We start from the raw sequence: 20396 nt of genomic DNA on the forward strand, positions 1-20396 counted from the left end.
TTATTTCATTATGTGATTCTAATAAGGATTTGATACGCCATTTAGTTTGAAGAGTGCAGATCCATGGTATTTCAGATAATATAGCGACTGAGCTGCGATACTTAATTTTTGTTGACTTTCATGATATGACTTTTTGCTTTTGTGAGGACGAGAAAACAATGTTTACTCGAAAGTAAACACATTATCCAAATATATATTCTCTATCATTTGGATCGACACTCCAATCTGCATCACAAAAGGCATAGAGAGTAGATCGGAAGAAGGTTGAAGGTGTAGGCCATGATGTTGAGTGCCAACCTGGAAATCAAGAACTCATTTTAGTGCATGCCAATGATGTTCTTGTTGTTAGATAAACTTTAAATGGGGCCCACCATGCTGATTTTTGGATCAATGTCTTCCACTCCATCAAAAGTTGCGACAATTGCTCCTTCTTTTCTAGATTCTTTATTCTTCTTTGGTTTATAAAATGGTATAGTCGTGCAATATGTGAAGTATCGTGTAGCAGAGAAAGAACTAAGTGTGTGAGTGTGTATAAAGCAGAAAGAGAAGCAATATGCAGACACAAGTGAGGCAGATTCGAGAAATACCAGTGTGTATGCGTGTGAAGAAGAAGGACAAAAAAGTGGCCACGATTGTAGAGTGTGAGAGCTCGACCATTAACAGAAAGAGGAGCTTGGCTATGTGTTTTACAGTGTTGTGAGCTTGCGAGTTAAGAGTATAGTATTTGTGTATTGTAGATTTCCAAAAAATTCTCTCAAGTTCATCAATAAGAGAATTATTTTGATACCAACAAATTGATATTAGAGTTGTGAGAGCTTGAGTATCCGAGTGAAAAAGAGAGAGTGAGAAATGCCCAACCTTGTGTCCTTACTTCAGTTGACAGAGAAAGTCAATTATGATAATTAGAGTTTACAAATGAAGGCTCTTGTTGGAAACCAATAGGTATGGGATGTAGTAGAAGGTGGGTACCAAGAACCCATAGAGAATGGAAAGCAGACTGTGGTGTAGATTAAGAAAAACGTGAGTGAGGATAAATTATCTTTGTACATATATTGTACCGAGCTGTGGAACAGTCCGACTTTGAGAAGATATCAAACGCTAAATCTTCAGGAGAAGCATGGGAGATCCTGGAGAAAGCGTACAAAGAGGGTGATAGAGTTAAGCAAGTTTGACTTCAAAATCTTTGGGGCAAGTTTGAAAACCTAAGAATGGAAGAGAAAGAAAAAGTAGTTGAATACATAACTCGGGTGGAGACTGTTGCAAATCAACTCAGCAGAAATGGAGACCCGTTGTTGAAAATTCAGAAAACACTAGAGGTTGAGGGGTTGAATAGTGTTTTAAAAACATTTCACAAATGGCGTCTGACAAGTTTTCAAAAGATTGATAAACAAAATATATGTTTTGATAATGGTGTTTAAAAAGAGCTTTTAAGAAAACTTTGCAAGGAGCAAAGTAGTAAAGCACAAATTTTTTATTGGTTCACTCAACCTAAGTTACATATAGTTCTATCTTAAGAACTCTTAAGGGGTTCCACTCATCTTTCAAAAAATTACAAGAGTTCAACCACTCGAGGTTTACAACGAGTATTAGCATCATTCTTGTTAAGATAAAATCTTCTACACGTTCAGACACTCTCATGTTTTGAAGTTTAATCAAATAACATTAAACGAGATAAGAATCTGAAAATACCTAAGCCCAAAGAATAGGATAGGTAGAAACACAAATGCTAGAAATAAGTTTCCCAAATCATCCATCAACATAGAAAAGTCTTAGGAAAACACGTAGGAAAATAATTAGGATAAAAGCTTCTAGACGCAACGCTAAATGACTTACAAGTGAAAGCATCGATAGAGAGTTAAGCTAAATGCAAACGCATAAGCTATATGTACACAAGGGTATTTAGTTAAACTCTCAAGAAAAAAAAGGCGTTGAGACAATGTCTTTGGAAAAACCCTCTAAAAGCCTTAAATGAGCTCAAATCCTTAGGAAAATCATATGACAACTTCGATCATATTGATAAAATCTTATGAAGTCTCCGAGACAATGGAGACCACAAGTCAACTCTTAGAATGTCAAAGAATCTTGACATAAGCAGGTATCATAGCTTGATTGGAAGTTTGAGGTATTTGGCGAACACAAGGCCAGACCTGATGTTGAGCATGAGAATCATAAGACGCTTCATAGAGGAGCCAAGGTACTCTCATTGGAAAGCACTAAAATGAATACTAAGGTACATGAAAGGAACTATGTCATTCGGGCTATTTTATACCAAGTTGGACAACTACCAGCTTAGCCGATACTCAGATAGTGGTTGGTGTGGAGACATGGATGACCGGAAGAGCACGGTAGGCTATGTTTTCTTTATGGGGAACACGATTTTTACTTCGATATCAAAGAAACAACCCATTTTGGTTCTATTAACATGTGACACCGAGTATGTAGCAACATCCTAGAGTGTGCAACATGCAGTATGACTTAAAAATCTGCTAAGTAAGTGGAAATAAATCCGAGTACATAACAAATCAACAATTGAGCGTGCCAAGAATCTTGTCCACCATGAAAGCAACAAGCACATTGACCTCCGTTTTCATTTTATCTAAGAGAGTATAAAGGAAGGAAGCGTGGAGCTCAAGTTCGTAGGGAGCAAAGAGTACATAACTGATATATTCACAAAACCATTGCCTACAACATCATTTCAAGAGTACAAAAAACTAATTGTGATGAAGAATGGAGGAATTTAAGTTTATGGAGGTGTTTTGTTGGATAAACTTAAATTTGGGGTAGTTTAGTAATTATATTTAAGTCATAGTTTATTTGGTACATGATTACCATGTTACCGTTTTTATTTATTGTCACAATCTACTCTAATTTGATTATGTCATTATTACTGATTTTATGCTTTTAAAACATTAGGATTATTGTATTTATCTCCATTCCTTTGTGGCTTTTTAAAGCTTATGGTATTCATCAATGAAATACATAGAATTGCAAAGTTCAATTATATAGTGTATGTGTCATCTTATATTTTACACTTTAGTTATAACATATGGTTCACAAAAATTATTTTTGATAGGACAATGTATTTTACATTCACGTAATGCAACATAATGTTAAGAGATGCATGGCTAATATTAAATTCCAAAGATGGAACGAAGGCACCACAATTATGTTGTATGAGAATGAAAAACAATGAACATGTAAAGCCCATTATGTCGTGAAGAAGTATCTTCTTGGTTTTGTAGTGTTTAACAAAGCAGCGATGAGGATAAAACTCAAAGCAAACATCGTTATTAAGAGCAAATTTAGAAACAATTAGGATATTTTTAGATAACAATGGTACATGCAAAAAGTGTTTAAGATGAAAAATGTGAGATGTGTAGGGGTTTGTGTATATAGGAAACCCGATATGATTAATGTGCATACCTACACTTCCTATTTGAACCAATTTAGCACTATATATAGTTGTTTCTTGGTGAAGTTAGAGGTATTGTTTATCATGTGATGTGTTGTTCCATTATATGGATACCATATAGAATCAACTAAGGAAGAGAGATTCCTAAGAATGGAAGGTTCATGGTTATCTTGTGGTAAAAGAGGGAAAATGGAAGCATTACCTTGAATATCAGAAGGGAAATCATGTTCGTAACTATGCCAACAACCAATTGTTATGTGGCCACTATTTTGCATATCTAAAATTGAGGGCAAATTGTATTCCAAGAATTTTGATTGTTGTGCCAAGAAGTGTGCCCTGAGTTATATTAACCATGTGACTTGAAGGAGTGATGCATGACTAAAGCTACATCCTCTATAAAAGAAAGAAACACTAGAACGTGTATTATGTGGAGGTTGGGTAGACATTGTAAAATTAGTTTGGAACAAAGAGGTTAGTGTTTTTATGTTTCTCCAATATTTCTTCTTGAGCTAGTAATAAAGCCTCGATATCTTGTACTGTATATGGATCCAAGCCTATGGTAAGAAAAGTGATGAAGGGTCATAACCCTTTAAGAGACCATCCAAAATAGCATCTATGTGTTATTCGATTGTAAGCAAAGAGTCAAATGTTGCCAGAGAATCTACAATCTTTTGGATATCAAAAAGATAAATTGTTATTGGTCAATCTTTCTTATAATGTTTGTGTTGAAGCAAGAGATTTTTCACTTGAGCTCTTGTTTAGGAGGCATAATAGGTGTGAAAAGTCAGCCCTATTTGAAAGGAGGAGAATAACCCTACCATTTTGATTAGAAACAGTATGGTCATAGAGGTAAGTAACTAGGCTGCTATGAGTTGGTTTTGTTACTCATAGTTGATGAAATCTTGATTGATGATGTTGGTTGAGACATTTGTTTCAAAAAGAACGTGAGGAGGAGGAGTGTCATTAACAAACATGTTGAGTTTGAAGCCTCATATTATTATTTTTGTCTTAGATATTTATTATCTAATAGTTTCAATGTGATTGGTGTGGTTAATGTTTGAGGAAGAAAGGCGGAAGATGTAGTGAAAACGGAGGTAGTAGTGGTTGATGAGGAAGATATGGTGGAAAGCCAAAAACAAATGGCTCTTGATACCATAAAGGAAAGAATAACATATGTAAAAAAAGAAAGAAAGAAGACTATTATTGATCGCAAGTGTTCATTACAGAGAGTGTAGAACCCATTATATGGGCAATGCAAAAAAATAAATTTGTAAACATATGTTTATGTAACATCACCCTGTAACTCATGGAAGATGTAATATATAAAGAGAATAGACTCTCAAATATATTTAATTAAGATTTTGAGTTTAAAGTGGTGTCATGTTCTTTTATGTTGTTGGTTCAAGGCTCATTTCTTATTTATATCATCATTTGTTTCTCTCCCTAATTATGTAACAAATTAGTACTAGATCTAGTTTTGTCCTACTAGCTTACAAGTACATCTATTTGAGCTAGTTTAGTAGTCACTTATAAGAATTTCTAAATAATAAACTATAAAAGTAATATATGTAAAATAATATGGGTAATTCATTCTAAAGTACACTGTGTGTAATTCATTATAAAAGTACTTGTATGTGTGCCAATGCGGAATGAACTCACACATGAGAGAAAAATTTTGAAGTTGATTGTGTGTTGGAATCCCATATTATCTCTATTATCTTTTTATTCCTAAATATGTAACAAATTGGTATTAGATCTAGTTTTTTCCTAGTGGCTTACAACATCTATTTTTGAGGCTCAAATTTTGAGCTAATTTAGTCTTAGTCACTTACAAGTACATATGAATAATTAGTTGTAAAAGTAAAATATTTCAAACAACATGGATAATTCATTATAAAGTACAATGCATACTATAAAAGTACTTGTATGTGTACCAATATGGAATGAACTTACACATGAGAGGTAAATTATAGGAGTTAAGTATGAGTTGGAATCCTATATTGAATATATGTAAAAATTTATTTTTTTAAGGTTTTGGATTGAAAATAGTATTGTGTTTCTCTTATATAGTTGTCTCATTACCCATTTCCTTTATACCTTCACATGTGTTGCTCCAACTCAATCTACAATAACTACATATATACATGCTTATGTTCTTTTGTATTGGTTTTAAATATTTATGTATGTAATCTAAACATGTTATGTATATAAGTACATGACATCAATATGTATTTGTAATTTATTTAAACTTCAACCTTTTTTCAAGTATTACATTTATGGTTATATTTTAGATAAACTATAGGGAAATGAGTTTATTATGTTACCTTCATGTGTAAATGTTTTTTTAGTATAGTTAAATGAATTTAATTAGAAATGTTAATATGATTTTCTAATCTTATTTCTTTTGTATGCTTAGAGTTGGCTTGTACACCTATTACCACCCTCATATTCCTATAACATATGTTCCTCATATGATTATAGCATATAAATGATGGATGTAGCTTAACAACAATAGAGTGACACTAATGCACATCAAGTTGTCTTATGTCAATTAGAGACTTCCAAGTAGAAGTTAAGGTTGGCCAAATAGTTCATTAGCCTTGTTTAATAAGTCTATATGAATTTATGAGACATAAAGCTCTTAAGTTCAATGGGAGGTTGAGTCTTGAAGTAGCATATCACGGTCACTCAATGCCCTAAAGAAAAGAAATTTTCGTTTGCCATTACACTTTGATTGGAGAAGCAAAGTTTTCATAGATAGATATGGAGAATACGATTGTTAGAGAAGAGTTTCATGGTTAGGGAGATGGAAAGGATGATGGAATTCATGCAGTTAGAGGAGGGTAACTTCTCTATTTGGAGTATGCAACTAGATTTAAACATCTAACAAGATTCTATACTCATACTATTTCTAAAGCTTGAAAATGTAGGAACCTTGAGAATGGATTAAGATATGAAATTAAGGAAATTATATTTCCTATGATTATTTGAGAGTTTCTTACTTTTGTAGAAAAATTCAAAGCAATGGAAAATGTTAATAGTGATGGGGAAATGGCCAAAAAATATAACAACTTAGCAAAGAGTAATAACGCAGCGAAAATTCAATCACCCTTCTTACGAGAATCTGCGAGGAGCACCAAACAAATAGAACAAAAAATAGAATCCGAAGCACAAAGAGCCACCAACAATTTTTGACATGGAAAACCCCTCAATGCAAGGGTAAAAATCACAAGTTGTCCAGATCAAAGAAAAATCCACTATGATCAATAATATGATACAAAAGAGTCTCCAATAATAACACCAAATGGTATTTTCAATAAGCTAATTTAACTAAGCACAAATGCTTACAAATGAGAACAAAGAAGATGAAAATTCTCCAAAACAGTGTTGTTGGTGCGGGACTAATTTCTCCCAAACTAGACCTCTGATTGATGATCCGAACGGTAAGAATGAAGAAACATATGTCTGGAATCCACTGTCCAAAAATCAGTCCTATCCAACGGTGAAGACTTCACAACGACGAAAATACCAGTGCAGGTTTAGGGTTATGCGGGAAAGGCTTTCTCTCTTCCTTTTTCTCTCACTTGGCTTTTGCCTCTCTTCAAATGACTCTAATGTGCCCTACTAATCTGACCCATCTCCATTGAACCTAGTGAGACATAATGGTCCACATTATTTGGGCCTATTGTCCACGTAGGAAGGGAGCCCAATAACCCAACAAATAGTAGTATAAAGGTGACTTGATCTCATTCTACTAGTTTGTCCAATGATTAAGAGAAAGACGTAGAAAAGAAAAAAATATTGTTGACCCGAACCTCATGGAGGTAATTTCTCTTCATAGCAATAACAACAATAAGAAAGAACAAATATCAAGTGTCACATATGATGGGCAACATTATGCTAATTACGGTCCTTTGACATAAACTATTGGGAACTACTTTATTTGTCAGAAATTATAACATCTAGTTAAGGTGTTTTCATAAAAGTATAAATTAGTTGTGGTTGTTCATATTTAGAAGGCTTGGTAACGCAATAAGATTAGACCCAAGGTAGTCGAAAGAGTCTTTTATATCAATAGAGTTGAGGCCTTGCAATTTGATACTTTGATAAAAAAAAAGTTCATGTTTTATAGCAAGTGATGAGTAAAAAGTATTTTATGATTTTGGAGTAACATCCTTTGATTGTGTAGATACTTTAAATCTTACTAGAAAAGAGCTTTAGCTTGAGTTTGTGGTTTCTAACCCAAAGAGTCTAGTAATGACTTCCCCAACCCTTTTTATTTGTAAGTTTATTAAAGGATTAATTAGAGGAAAATATAATTTTTTTTTTTACTTTTAAATGGTCTTGATATCATATTAGGAATAAAATAATAGTCTACCAATCATAATCTTGTAGATTATATTCCTAAAACGATTAGTTTTTCTTAATCATGGTGAGACAAGTTGGTTTCTAAATAATAGATAGTGAAATGATTTCAAAGATAGAGCTAGTTGTTTTGTCATTATAACTCGTATGAAAACAAGATCAAGGATGTGACAATAGTACAAGACTTCGTGGATATCTTTTTCAATGAAATTCCAAAATTACTCAAAAGGTGAAATGATTTGTAGATTTGGTTTTAGATGTAGGTCTCATATTCATTTATCTTTATTGGATTGCATCAACCATTTTGATTGCATTAAAGTAAAATTATATATGTTTTTTGTCCCTAAACTATTATGAAAAATTGTATTTCATCTCTAAACTAAATTATATAACTATTTCGTCTTTACACTTTGTAAAAGTCATGTAAAACATCCTCCCAACAAATGACATGTAAATGTTATATTGCCACTATTAAACTTCGTTTGTCATATGAAAATCACTTTACATGTCATTTGTGGAAGATGATGTTTTACATATCATTTGTTGAAGATGATGTTTTACATGACTTTCATAAAGTGCAAGGATAAAATACAATTTTTAAAACTATTTTTGGAATGAAAAACATATTTAGTCCATTAAAGAAACATATTAAAAATTTGTCAAAAGAAAAAGTTCATTTGCCTTAGTGTATTTCTATGGAGAACTTTTGTATTATTTATAAAGAAGAAAGACGATTCTATAAGATTGTACATTGATTACAGACAATTGAATAAGTTGACTATACGAAATAAATATATTTTACGTAAAATCAATTATTTGATGGATCAACTACATAGCAATAACTATGTAGTGATTTTGTTTTTTAAAATAAATTTGTGATGTTATGAATAATTAAGAAATATAAATATGGAATAGCATGAATAATTAGAATGAGATGATATGAATTATATTTCTTATTTAATATAATGTGTTTGATTGTTTTCATACTTTACATTGTGACTATAAACTTATTGTTTCGTATATATTTTATATTTTTTTTATTTGTATGTTGAATGTATTGTTTCACTATTATATATTTACTTTATCCCATTTTTAGATATTTTGTTTTATAAAATTTTAATAGTTTCTTTGGTGACAAAAAAAATAAAGTGTATAAAGACTATACACATTTAAATAAAATATTTAATTCTATTAATCTAAAGGACAAAGAATATATTGAAACATTGATGAGTATCCGATTATCTCCTATTTTGTTAGAGAAGATGGAAAAAAATTATGAAGACTTTTAAAGCTATTAAGCTCAAAATCTCACACATCTTTCACTAAGGAATTTAATGCATCGATAAACATACTAATGTAAGGATTGATAAGAAGCTTGAGTTCAAGTGATTTAGTTATTTTCCTACTTTTAATAGTGTTTTCCAAAATAGATAGCAACTCCTTAAAGTTGTTTAGTTTTTAGGTTGAAAGTTTGCTATCTTTTGATCATGAATTTCATTTGGTCTCCCATATCTTTATTCTTTTTTTCAGTAACATGTTTTATGTGATATAAAGTATGAACTTAGGTGAGATATCAAATTAACAATAATATTTAACATAAGTTAAAAAAACATCATGTTTATTTTGATATTAATAGTTTATTTATCAAATTAATCTCAATTTCCTTCTTTAACTCAAATAAGAAAAAGGTAACACATTTACATGTAAAGAATTAAATTAAATAAAAATAACAATTATTTCCTTATGTATATAAACATATATTGTTAGAAGAGTGATTATCAAAATAATGTCTTTTATACCTACAATGCATGCCGAATTAGGATCACTTAATTAGACTCTTCAACAAGTTGTTCATAAAGGAGAAAAATGTTAAGGAATTATATATCTTAATTAGTAGATTATGTTATCTTCATAATTTGTAATGTTACTGTAAACTTATTGTTATATTTGACATTTTTATTTTGCATTATTCAAACTATTCATTTAATCAAAATACAATTGTATTCTTTTATAACAGTTATATTCATATATAAACATATGTTAAAAACACTCACCACTTACTTCGTTCATTAACTAAAATCCGTCTTCCACTGGTTATATTTACTATATAAATTAAACGCAACAATAAAAAAAAGTCTATAAAACCTGTTTCCGTAAACAATCTTAGTAAAAAAAAATACAAAAATGATAATGTGTAAAATTTAGATGACAGGGATGAACATAAAAGATTGCTTAGTTTAGTGTATTCGTATGTCGTGATCATACACTAATGAGGTGAATCTAAAAAAGAAACTGTGGTTAATGCTATATATCAAATAATAACATTCTCTGACATACATAATGAGGTGCAGTGGCTACCATACAGAGCATGGAACCTAAGGATTACCCTGAAAACATAGATGAAGGTTGGAGGGAAGAAAAAACAAATGGAGAAAGAAAAACAACAGTACAAAAGTGTAAAATTACAGAAAGAATAAAATATTTAATGATCTGAAGTTGTGAACAGTGAAGATAATTACGAAGTCTAATCGAACTAACCCCCTCCCACCCTGATTTATTTGATTTTTCAAAGGTAACACTTTTGACCAAAAATAATGCAGAGAAACATGATATCCCGTGGTAACCAACCCCACAAAGGCCCGTCCAACAATGAATGTATGGATTACACTTCACCTCCCTCCAATAAAATCAAATGACCTTCCCCGTCGTCTATGCCTCAACCGGACACAATACAAAAACATTCTTAAACGTCTACTATCACCTTTCTTTAGAAACGTCATCTACTACCTCTACATAGACACCTAGGATATTAAAATATCCACCTTCCATGTACATGAAAAATTCAAAATTTAGGGCAGGCGTCTCCATACATCATTTTTTTACCAGTTTTTTGGTACCATCAGACATGAAAGCACTCTCTCATGCAACCGCAGAGTCTAAAGACTAAAGACAATCTTAAGAAATAAACTATGTCGTACCAAAGCTGCTTTCTGGCTTAGATTCTGTTCTGACATAGGTGAAACCACGTGTAGCAGGGGCTGCTGCGGGAGCAGCTACACTGCCGGTATTCATAGATGGACTACTGTCAGATCCCTGGGCATCCCGCTTCCATTGCAAGCTCCTCGCACCCAATTTAATTGGGGGTCGAGCTCTAAACGCACCAGGAATACCTCTTGGAAAGGGATGTCTGGAAAACCTAGCAGAAGGGAACGCTGAACCCCTAAAAATGCGTGGCCACGCAATAGCTGGAGCTGATTCGTGATGTGCAGCACTTTTCTTAACAACCTGCAGTAGATTAAACTCGCAAATCAAATTACTTCACTAAATTATATTTAGCTTAAAATATACAAAAAAAAAATGTACGCATGCATTATCATGACATATATATCAAGCCTGTAAAATTGATTAATCCTGAAAATTTTGTTTAGCTAAAACTGCATGGAGAGCTCCACGCTGTCTTCTGTACATGTCAACATATGCATTGCACTGTCGATGTTAAAAAGGCGATATTCTATTTTATCCAGGAGTTGACCAGGATCAACTCCTTAGTATAATTCAAAGAATTCCAATTTTATTACAAAAATAAGTCAGGGTAAATAAACATAAAATTTTTAATCTGATTTACTTCGTTAGGTACTAATACAAAACAACAATAATTACCCTCAACCAAACCAACAAAAAGGTTCTTATTAATGAGGTGTGCCACAATCGTTAATTATTACGGTGACGTAGAACGAGAAAAAAGCACGAAGTAAACTAAAAAATGTGGGGGGAAACGTCTATATAACTACCAAGGATAACTACCTTGAGAATTCGTGACATGAAAGAAGTGCCATCCAGAGATAATGCATTATCTGCTGCGTCTTTTCGCATGAACTCAACATAAGCTGACCTGCACGAGCTCAAATAAATGTGAATAATTATAAATTTGCTAAGAAATATACTGAATATATAATGAATGAAACAAAACCTTGACACGTCCCGTCTTACCCTTTTGGCTGTCCTGTTGCTGCATCAGTAACTATAATCACTTTCAAAACCTCCCCAAATCTATTAAAATGACGAGACAGGCCATCTTTGGTGGCAGCAAAATGAACCTGTTGCAACCATCATCAGAAATCAAACAAATCCCACCAAACCTCCCACACTAATAATACCGGAAGAGTTCTTACATTACTAACAAAAATGGTTCTGGAATCAACATCTTCAGAAGGACGACCAGCAGCGTTAGAACCTGAGAACACAGAAGATGCAGTCAATTCCTCACTTGTTAAATCCCAAGTATTCAAATGCTACTTTTAAAAAATAAAAAGAATACACTGTAAAATGTGTACTTAATAACAGATCCTTCAGCAAAATAAAATAATTTTGGCCTAAAAATACAAGTTTTCACATGTCTCAAACAATATTAGAAGATTTAAAATCTCACCAGAAGCAGTTAAGTGTGCCTTGCTAGACTCTTTCTGAGCATCAAGAGCAGCGTTTACCTGTTAAATGACATCATATCAGTGAAAGTGATCTGCAGCTAAATAAGCCTGTTATATTTATTTTAATTTAAGTTCAATACATTTTTTTACCCCTTGATATTTGGTTTTGAACCCGCCCCCCCCCCCAAATATTTAACTTATCTGAAACAGTAAAATTTTCACATCATACCAAATATCAAGGGATTAAATGATAAAATATTCTTAAGGAAGAAAGTCTAGAAAGAGCTATTCTCCAAGGAGTTCTTATGTCCTTTACCCTAAATTTTAACAGAAATCAGCATCTCAGAATGTAACCAAGAGTGAAAAACTCACATTCCCATTACTGACGTTTTGTGCATTGGCATGTTCCTTCACCAGCCGCAAACTAGATCTGGGACCTCTTTCATTGTAAAAAGTTTTGTTACCATCTAATTCTTCAACCTCTCTCAGTTCCTGACGTTTCGGTGGCTTCCATGTATTTACATTAACTGAAAATATGTTCACAATCTTATGAGATGTGTTGGGAGAAGCATCAAGTTGCTCTCGTTCTTGTTTCCGTTTTAGGTGCAAACTATCGTCAACTGTTTTTGCTAAACTATACTGCATCATCAGTGAATCATTGCCCCTGCTTCCAACAGAGGGACTGATCTGAGAAGCTCCAGACACTCTACGACCCATGGTATTAATATCATCGAACCCTTCATTATCTGAAGAATTTGAATCAGAAGGATAACCAGTTTCATGTCCAAGCATAGGTGTATTTGCAGCATACTGCCCATTGTAGTCAGTTCCTTGAGAACGTAGTAAATGATTTTGCTCCTGATGTTGGTAGCTATCTAGTTGTCTGTTATCATCTGATGTATCCATACCACGACCGAGTCTATCAAATACACTTCCAGAGGACTTGGATTTTATCACATCTTCTGCAGCTTCTGCCACGGCCTTAATCACTGTAGCCATTGGATTTGCCACCCTGGAAGCAAGCTGCACCCTCTGTGGACGTTCAACCAAAGCTGAATCACCTGCCGATGTAGAAACCACAGATCGCAGACGCTTTAAGGAAGGCTCCAACATGCCTGAATTGGCTGTCCTTGAAGTAGCTACAGCATCTCGCACTGCAAATTGAAGCAGCCTTCGTGGAGCAGCAATATTTACTTGTGAGACAGATTCCCTCTGTAGAAGATAACCAGTTAGATGTTTGAAAGCAAGGGATCAAGAAGTATTTTATTATATTGAAAAAAAAAATACAAAAATAACAACCTAATGAAAGCACAACTAAGTTGTGATTTTATCTGCACAAGGATGCCATTAGTTTTTCTCAGGCACTTGGTGGTGGCTTTAGACACATATGATCCATCCAATCAAGTATCAATAAAACATTGGAAGCTCAATTTAATGCAATTAATGCATTTCTCTTTGACATATGATCAACCTAACCATTTTTTCAAAATACAAGAATACAATTATACAAAACTGACATTAAGTGAAAACAAAAAAATAAAAAATAAAATAAACTACTACTCTCAACTATATAAACTAATTCACTTTTATTAGATAATGATCACTGCCACAATCCATTGAAAGAGTTTAAGTTCAATAAAATGACCATGTGGAGAGTAAATTAAGCAAATATAGTTGTAGCAGTTCAAACCTTTGTTCTCTGTTGTTCATCAGCACGGCCCCTTTTCCTCTGAACTGGAGGCATTGGAGAAAGAGACCTTTGACCATAATTGGCTTCAGGTGGACCTTTTTCCTCCAAATAAGAATTGTCAACCACAGAGCTTCGAATAGGAGGTGGTTCAGCTTCTCCCCTCATCAATCCTTTCCAATCTTTGTTATGGCGACTTCTAGATAACTTATTAGATTTTCCTCTTTCTGACACTGAATTTAAGTGCTGATAATCATCGCCCCCAGCTTGAACCTCTGATACAATACTTTTTTTAGGAGCTTCATTCAGCAATGCTTCAGGTTGTACATACAAATCTAAATGCGAATCCAGATGATCCCAGAGCCTATTAACAAGATGCATAGATGTTAGCACATAATGATGGGTGTGAAACTATATTACTGCAGTTAAATTAACTTAAATTATCAATTCAAGGGATAAAATTACCATGATACAAATGAATCACTGTTCTCTCCCAGAAAAACATTTAAATCATTCCTAGCTTGTTCTTTGCGCCTACCATTCCTCAATAAAACAATAACATAATCCTGTTGTTGCACAAAATAACGTTAGTTTACTCAACAAAAGTCAAATTCATCATAGGAAATTTTAATATCGCATTGCAATTGTATATACTCAATGGTTCTTTCTACTGGAGCATATTTATTAAAAGAAAGGAAAGGAATAATAGAAATACAATATTCTCACGTACAACAACAAAAATAAGAATATCAAGGATAATGGCTAAAAAATAAGATTGAAAATATGAAGATAAAACACACTACACAATATAAATGAATGCCAGCATTGATGCAACACACCAAAATTGTCTCACTGCCCAAGTGAATCAAACAATACCATGGGACTGAACCATTATAAACTATTTTTCAATAAATCTATTGAGGTGAGTTTTCCTTTAATGGTTTCTCCTAAAATATTTCAGGGTGTTGTTTTCCTCTATATTCCATGTTAATCGAATTATCTTTCATTTGATATGTTTTTCTCATTAGAGTCCTGTTTCTCTCTGCCGGGATCCAATTGCACGGTTGGAGTTGACCTAAGTCCCATATTTGAAGAAGGGTATTTTAGTGTGAAATTTATAATGCCTAGGGATCTATTGCTACAATAGCTAGTTTCAAGAGCATGGTTCTCCCAAATTTCTAATTAAATGACATCAAAGCCTTCCACCATGTCTCAACTGCAAACAAGTAAGACGGCTGGCAACACTGGCGTTAAAATGTTCACCCAAACTAGTCAAAGGGCCAGTGAACAGCCAGCCAGCCCATAATGGCACCAGGACTGCAGGCATGCTGTGATCCATTTGCAAGGGATGAAACTTGGGTCCCACATTAGAAGCATAGCATTTTGTAGTGGGGCTTGCAAGGCCTAGGGATCTCCAACTACAACAGCTAGTTATTTGTGGTGTGGTTCTCCCAATGTTCTTACCAGTCTCTTCCCCACATGTAAGTTTTTCTTTATTCACACAATTCTTTTATTCCTATTACTATAGGGGGCTCTAGCACAAGACTCATGTTATGAGGTCAGGGAAGGGTTAGCAGCCCTATCAATGCAGGCAGAGACATTTCCAGAATATGAACACATGACCTATACAGTTCACAAGGCAAACTCAGTTGCACGAATCTCACTTCATCTAAGACTAATTCCCCCAAAATGAGATCGTAAACTATGTGTGTTCAACTTTGCTATAGCACAACAACAAGAAGCTCATTCAGCATGCACAAGCTCCAGCCAAACATATGTAGGTTGTGTTTGAAAACATGTAGGAGCATGTTCAACACTAATCCATTGAGACAACAATTGGAGTTGAACATGCATTCTAAATTGGTAACCATGTAAAACAAAAACAAAAGTAAAGTTTGACCATGATGCATAGTGTTTCTGCATCAAGATTTCACCCAAGGTTTCAAAAAGGTCCACGACCTTGATTATGGTCTCAACCGTTACCTGCAACACAAAGAATCAAAACAAAACCCCAACCACGATCACAATACCACGATTTCACCAAATTGTAATAAGAACCAGAATTTCCATAATGTAACGTATCAAAAGCAATTAGCATGCCCTACAACTTGAATCACATTTTCAAATACATTCAGCCCCAATGCCACGAGTGGCCTTCACTTTATTTTTACAATATCCATGCACTTATCTTAACATCTTCACTTAGCATCCATCTATACTCCTAAAATACTCCTATAAATAAGCACTCCACAACGTGCAGAAAAAACAGCAACCATTCAAGTCACAATTTATACAGATTTCCCACCACAACTCATTCCCTCATTCAACTCATACCATACAGCACTAACACACAACAACACTCCACAAATTTTAAAATGAAATCAAGATCCTCTCATCTTAAGAAAACCACCAGGAGCAAATTAATCAGTCATCACAATCTTAATCTCGCAAAGCTTGGAATAAGCGCGAGACTTATCTTTCAGAAACAATTCAACAAATAAATGACAATTTTCATCAGTACCACAAGAGTGTCATCGGAATAATCTCCCATGAATTCCTTGAGTTTCTCCATCACACTCTCCTTCAGCTTGGTCGCTCCGTCGGCGGTGAAATTCGCCTTGATCAGCCTATTACCGTCTGGATCGTCGCTCCCCATCTCCAATCCCGGAAAAATAACTCAGGCAAACAAAAACCCTAACGAAACTCTGCTTCCCTCCCTCTGTCGAACAAATCGCGAGGCTTCGAAACCCTAACTCGCTTTCGGACGTATCAAAAACTGCGATGAGAGAATCAGAACAGAGAGGAATCAGAGAATGCGAAGGGGCGAGATAGGAGAGTGTATCTTTATCGGGAGAGTGACGGAAAACGTTCGCGCAGTCATGAAAAAACCGCGCGTTTCCGTCTTCACGGAGAACACGAACAATGGAATGCGAAAGAGTATATATATAGAGAGAGACAGAGAGACAATAGAGAGGAGAGGAATTGGATTAGCGGAAAACGGAACCTAATACAGTCTGAGTCGGTTAGTGTATCCGTAGTACCCAAGATAGCGCAATGCGCGATGTGGGATTCAGAAGGTTTAATGGTAGTAGTGCATCAAAAAGATATTATGCACATGCAGTTTATGTGTATTTTCTATTTCTTTATTCTAGCTATATTTTTTAAGAAAACACAATTAGAATATTTTGAGAATTGAAAATAGATTGAGGTAGTATAAGGTGGGGTTGGTTAACCTTAAAATAAACAAATCAAGAGAAACATCTCATAATGACATAATTTAAAATTAGTTAATTTTAAAGTAAAAAAAAGAATAAGATAGAAGATTTTAATTAAAGTATTTGCATGATTAAAGAAAATAATAGAAACATTATGGAACACGTCAATTATTATATATTAAAATCATATTTTAAGAACATTTTTTATACATATTTATATACTTTAGAAATAAGTAAAGTTGATAGTTTATAAAGATAAATTTATAAATAAAAACTTTGCCATATATTTTTATAAATTATACAACAAACACTTCAAATATGTGCATGTGTTTTCATCATTCTCAATTTATTTATTTTTTCTTTCTTTATTAGTATTTTTTATCTTATTCTTAACTTATCTCATTTATATATCACTAAAATCTTTAGGTAAATAAGATCATTTTAGTTTAAAAATATAGAATATGATACTAATAATTAGTTAAGTATGATTTTAATAATGAATTAATGAAAATACATATATTTTGTAAGAATAGAATAATTGGTGCAATTGAATATTGAAGGTTGATACTAAGTGTTGGAAGATTAAGTAAAATTTGAACTAATAGATGAGTAGACTAACTTAAAATTCGGTTATAGAAAAAACTCTCATGAGAAGAAAACTTAAAGTAAACAAATATGAAAAGTTAGAGTGTCATGATGAACAATTGAGTCTAGAAAAAACCTTCTCAAGAGAGGAAACCTTAAATATTAAACACTAGAGTAGAGTCTTGAGCCACAAGAAAACTTTGTATAAAAGGAAACTTCTATACCTAAGCCGTGAAATCTAAAGTTAAGCACTTGTTCTAACATTATGAAAATAGAAGGTTGTTATGCTTTGAGAGACTTTTTGGCCAAACACTTTTTTTTTAATTTTTTATTGTAATACTTTGAGAGAGTTGAGAAAGAGGAAATTAGGCAAGTGAAGAGCGAAGCATGGATCAACTAGAAAGAAGATTCAAGTCTCAATCTTTTGCTCTCAACTCCTCGTCGTTGTAAGCAGAGTCCTCATCATAAGTGACAAAACTCTATTATATTGATATTTGATGTAACATTTTTTAATTCTTTGTATTGTTGATATATATATATATATATATATATATATATGATTTTATTTAATGATTTGGTTTGTGCTTGAATGTTTGGATGAATTGATTACTCGTCTTATTTAATTGATTTAGATTGAGTTGGAAAACTAATTTTAAATCTAAGGTAGAATCAAATCATTTAATGCATTTGAATGGTAGAATAGGTTTGAACACTTTAGTTGAAATAAGCTTTGCACTCAAAGTATGGGTTTGTTCACATTGATTTAAGGAATCAAACATGGTGATTGAATTCCTTATATTTCTAAACTCAAAGAAATGATTTAGAATGAGTCATGACTTTCAATGACATTGCATAACAATATTAATATATATTAAATCAGTACAAGTAGGGTTAAAAAGATAAGAGAAGTTCAATCTCAACATATTTTCATATATAATGGTTGTTTCAATCTCATTTCATTTTTGTTGAATTATTTCAACAAATCACATCAAGCCTCATTTTAAGGAAAGCTTTATTTTAAGTCAGTAACAAATTAGAGTTCTTAAGATTTTGCATAAGTTTCTATAGATATGACACTAGCATATGTATTACAATTGACTTAATATACTTGCTAAAGAACAACACTTAATAATTATTTCCTTTTAATTCACTATTTTCTAACTTTAAAGAATTAAGAAAGTCTAAATAGAAGACTTTAAATAGAGTCTTTGAATGATTAATTGTGTGTTCATTTCCAACATTTTTTCCTATCGACTTTTAACAACAAGGGGAACAAACTATGGAAGGGGTTATGGATTTTTGTCATATGGAACATATGGAGTCATGAGAATAGAGTTAGTTTTAGGCAAGAAAAAGTTTACGAAGAGAAAATATTCTTTATTGCACAATTGAGAGTTTGGACATGGATGAAACACATAAATTCCTAGAGTAAAATTTTCATACATAGAATGACATCAATATCCAATTGAGTGCATTAGATTACTTATATAGGTAGAATAGAGAGGTATAATAGAAACATATTGGTTTTTAAGAAATGGAGAGATAAACTAACATATAATAGAGGAATGATATATAAAATACAGAAAATACTTTTGTGTGTTTGAATCTAACTTATGTGTAAGTGTCTTAAAATTACCACTCAGGAGAAGAGAGTTGTATACACTACGAAGGAGTACAATATGGATGTGAAAAATGGTATTGGAAACAATAACTAAACTGTTGTGAAATAAAATCTTATGTAATTCACAAAATTTGGTGTAATCTTACGGAGATACGTACTTCTTAACATACTACAAAGATTAACTCCTTTTTGTAATTTGAATTTTTTTTCCAATATTTGAGGTTGGTTGTGTAAATTATCTATATTATGCTCATTGTATGATTGGGAGGAAATATTATCACAATACCTTTTGTAAATAAATATCATGTATAAAAGTTAAAGTATCCAAATATTTTATTTATAAATATATAATTTTCCTTTTTGATAAAAAAAAATTGAAATAACTACTATGAAACATAATAATATTGATCAATTATTATATATTAAATCATCATAACATTTTATATGCATAATAATGATTGATGGATAAAAGAAATGAGAGTTGAGAAATCTAAATCTATAGTAGTAACAAACAAACTTTACTCACAGTTTTAAGGTACGAGATTATGTATGGGGTGCAAACTTTATTACACCTTAAAACATGACTAATGAAAGTGTAAATAATGTATGTATACTTATCATTTTCACTTTTCTTTCTTTCTCTTTCATTGGTTTTTCTTTTTTCTTGACTTGTATTTTGTATTTCTTAACTTACTTATTTTTACATCACTAAAGTTTACATTTATATTTGTTATTCATTTAGGTTTAAGTTATTTTGTTACTTTCAATTTATTTTCTAACTTTAAAGGAAAAAAAATCTATATAAAAGATGTAGAGTCTTTTGTATGATTAAAAAAAAATGAGAGAACGATTGTGAAACATAACAAGATTGATTCATTAGCATATATTAAAATCATCCTTAAAAACATGTTTTAAACACATAACATAGATTAATATAATGGATGAGTAGTGACGTATATTTTACTTAATTAATAATGGTTGATAAATTTATAGATGAAATTTCACCTACAATTTAGGGGATGAGAATGCATTACTTTATAAGGTCTCTAACTTGATTATTGAAAGTCACACAAATATATGTATC

General features: G+C 32.5%; 1 protein-coding gene across 1 annotated transcript; it reads right to left on the reverse strand.

Annotated features, from left to right (window-relative positions):
* Positions 1-10239: 10239 nt before the first annotated feature.
* On the reverse strand, positions 10240-16977 carry LOC108334131 (uncharacterized). The gene is made up of 9 exons (XM_017569789.2): positions 16413-16977; positions 14357-14457; positions 13895-14255; positions 12577-13416; positions 12207-12264; positions 11950-12011; positions 11768-11874; positions 11582-11669; positions 10240-11062 (listed from the first exon to the last, which is right to left on the reverse strand). Exons 1-9 carry the CDS (start codon positions 16545-16547, stop codon positions 10745-10747), a joined length of 2070 nt encoding a protein of 689 aa, XP_017425278.1. The 5' UTR covers positions 16548-16977; the 3' UTR covers positions 10240-10744.
* Positions 16978-20396: the final 3419 nt, after the last annotated feature.

This window comes from Vigna angularis, chromosome 11, assembly GCF_016808095.1.
Source record: "Vigna angularis cultivar LongXiaoDou No.4 chromosome 11, ASM1680809v1, whole genome shotgun sequence".
In the NCBI taxonomy this organism is placed as follows: Eukaryota; Viridiplantae; Streptophyta; class Magnoliopsida; order Fabales; family Fabaceae; genus Vigna; species Vigna angularis.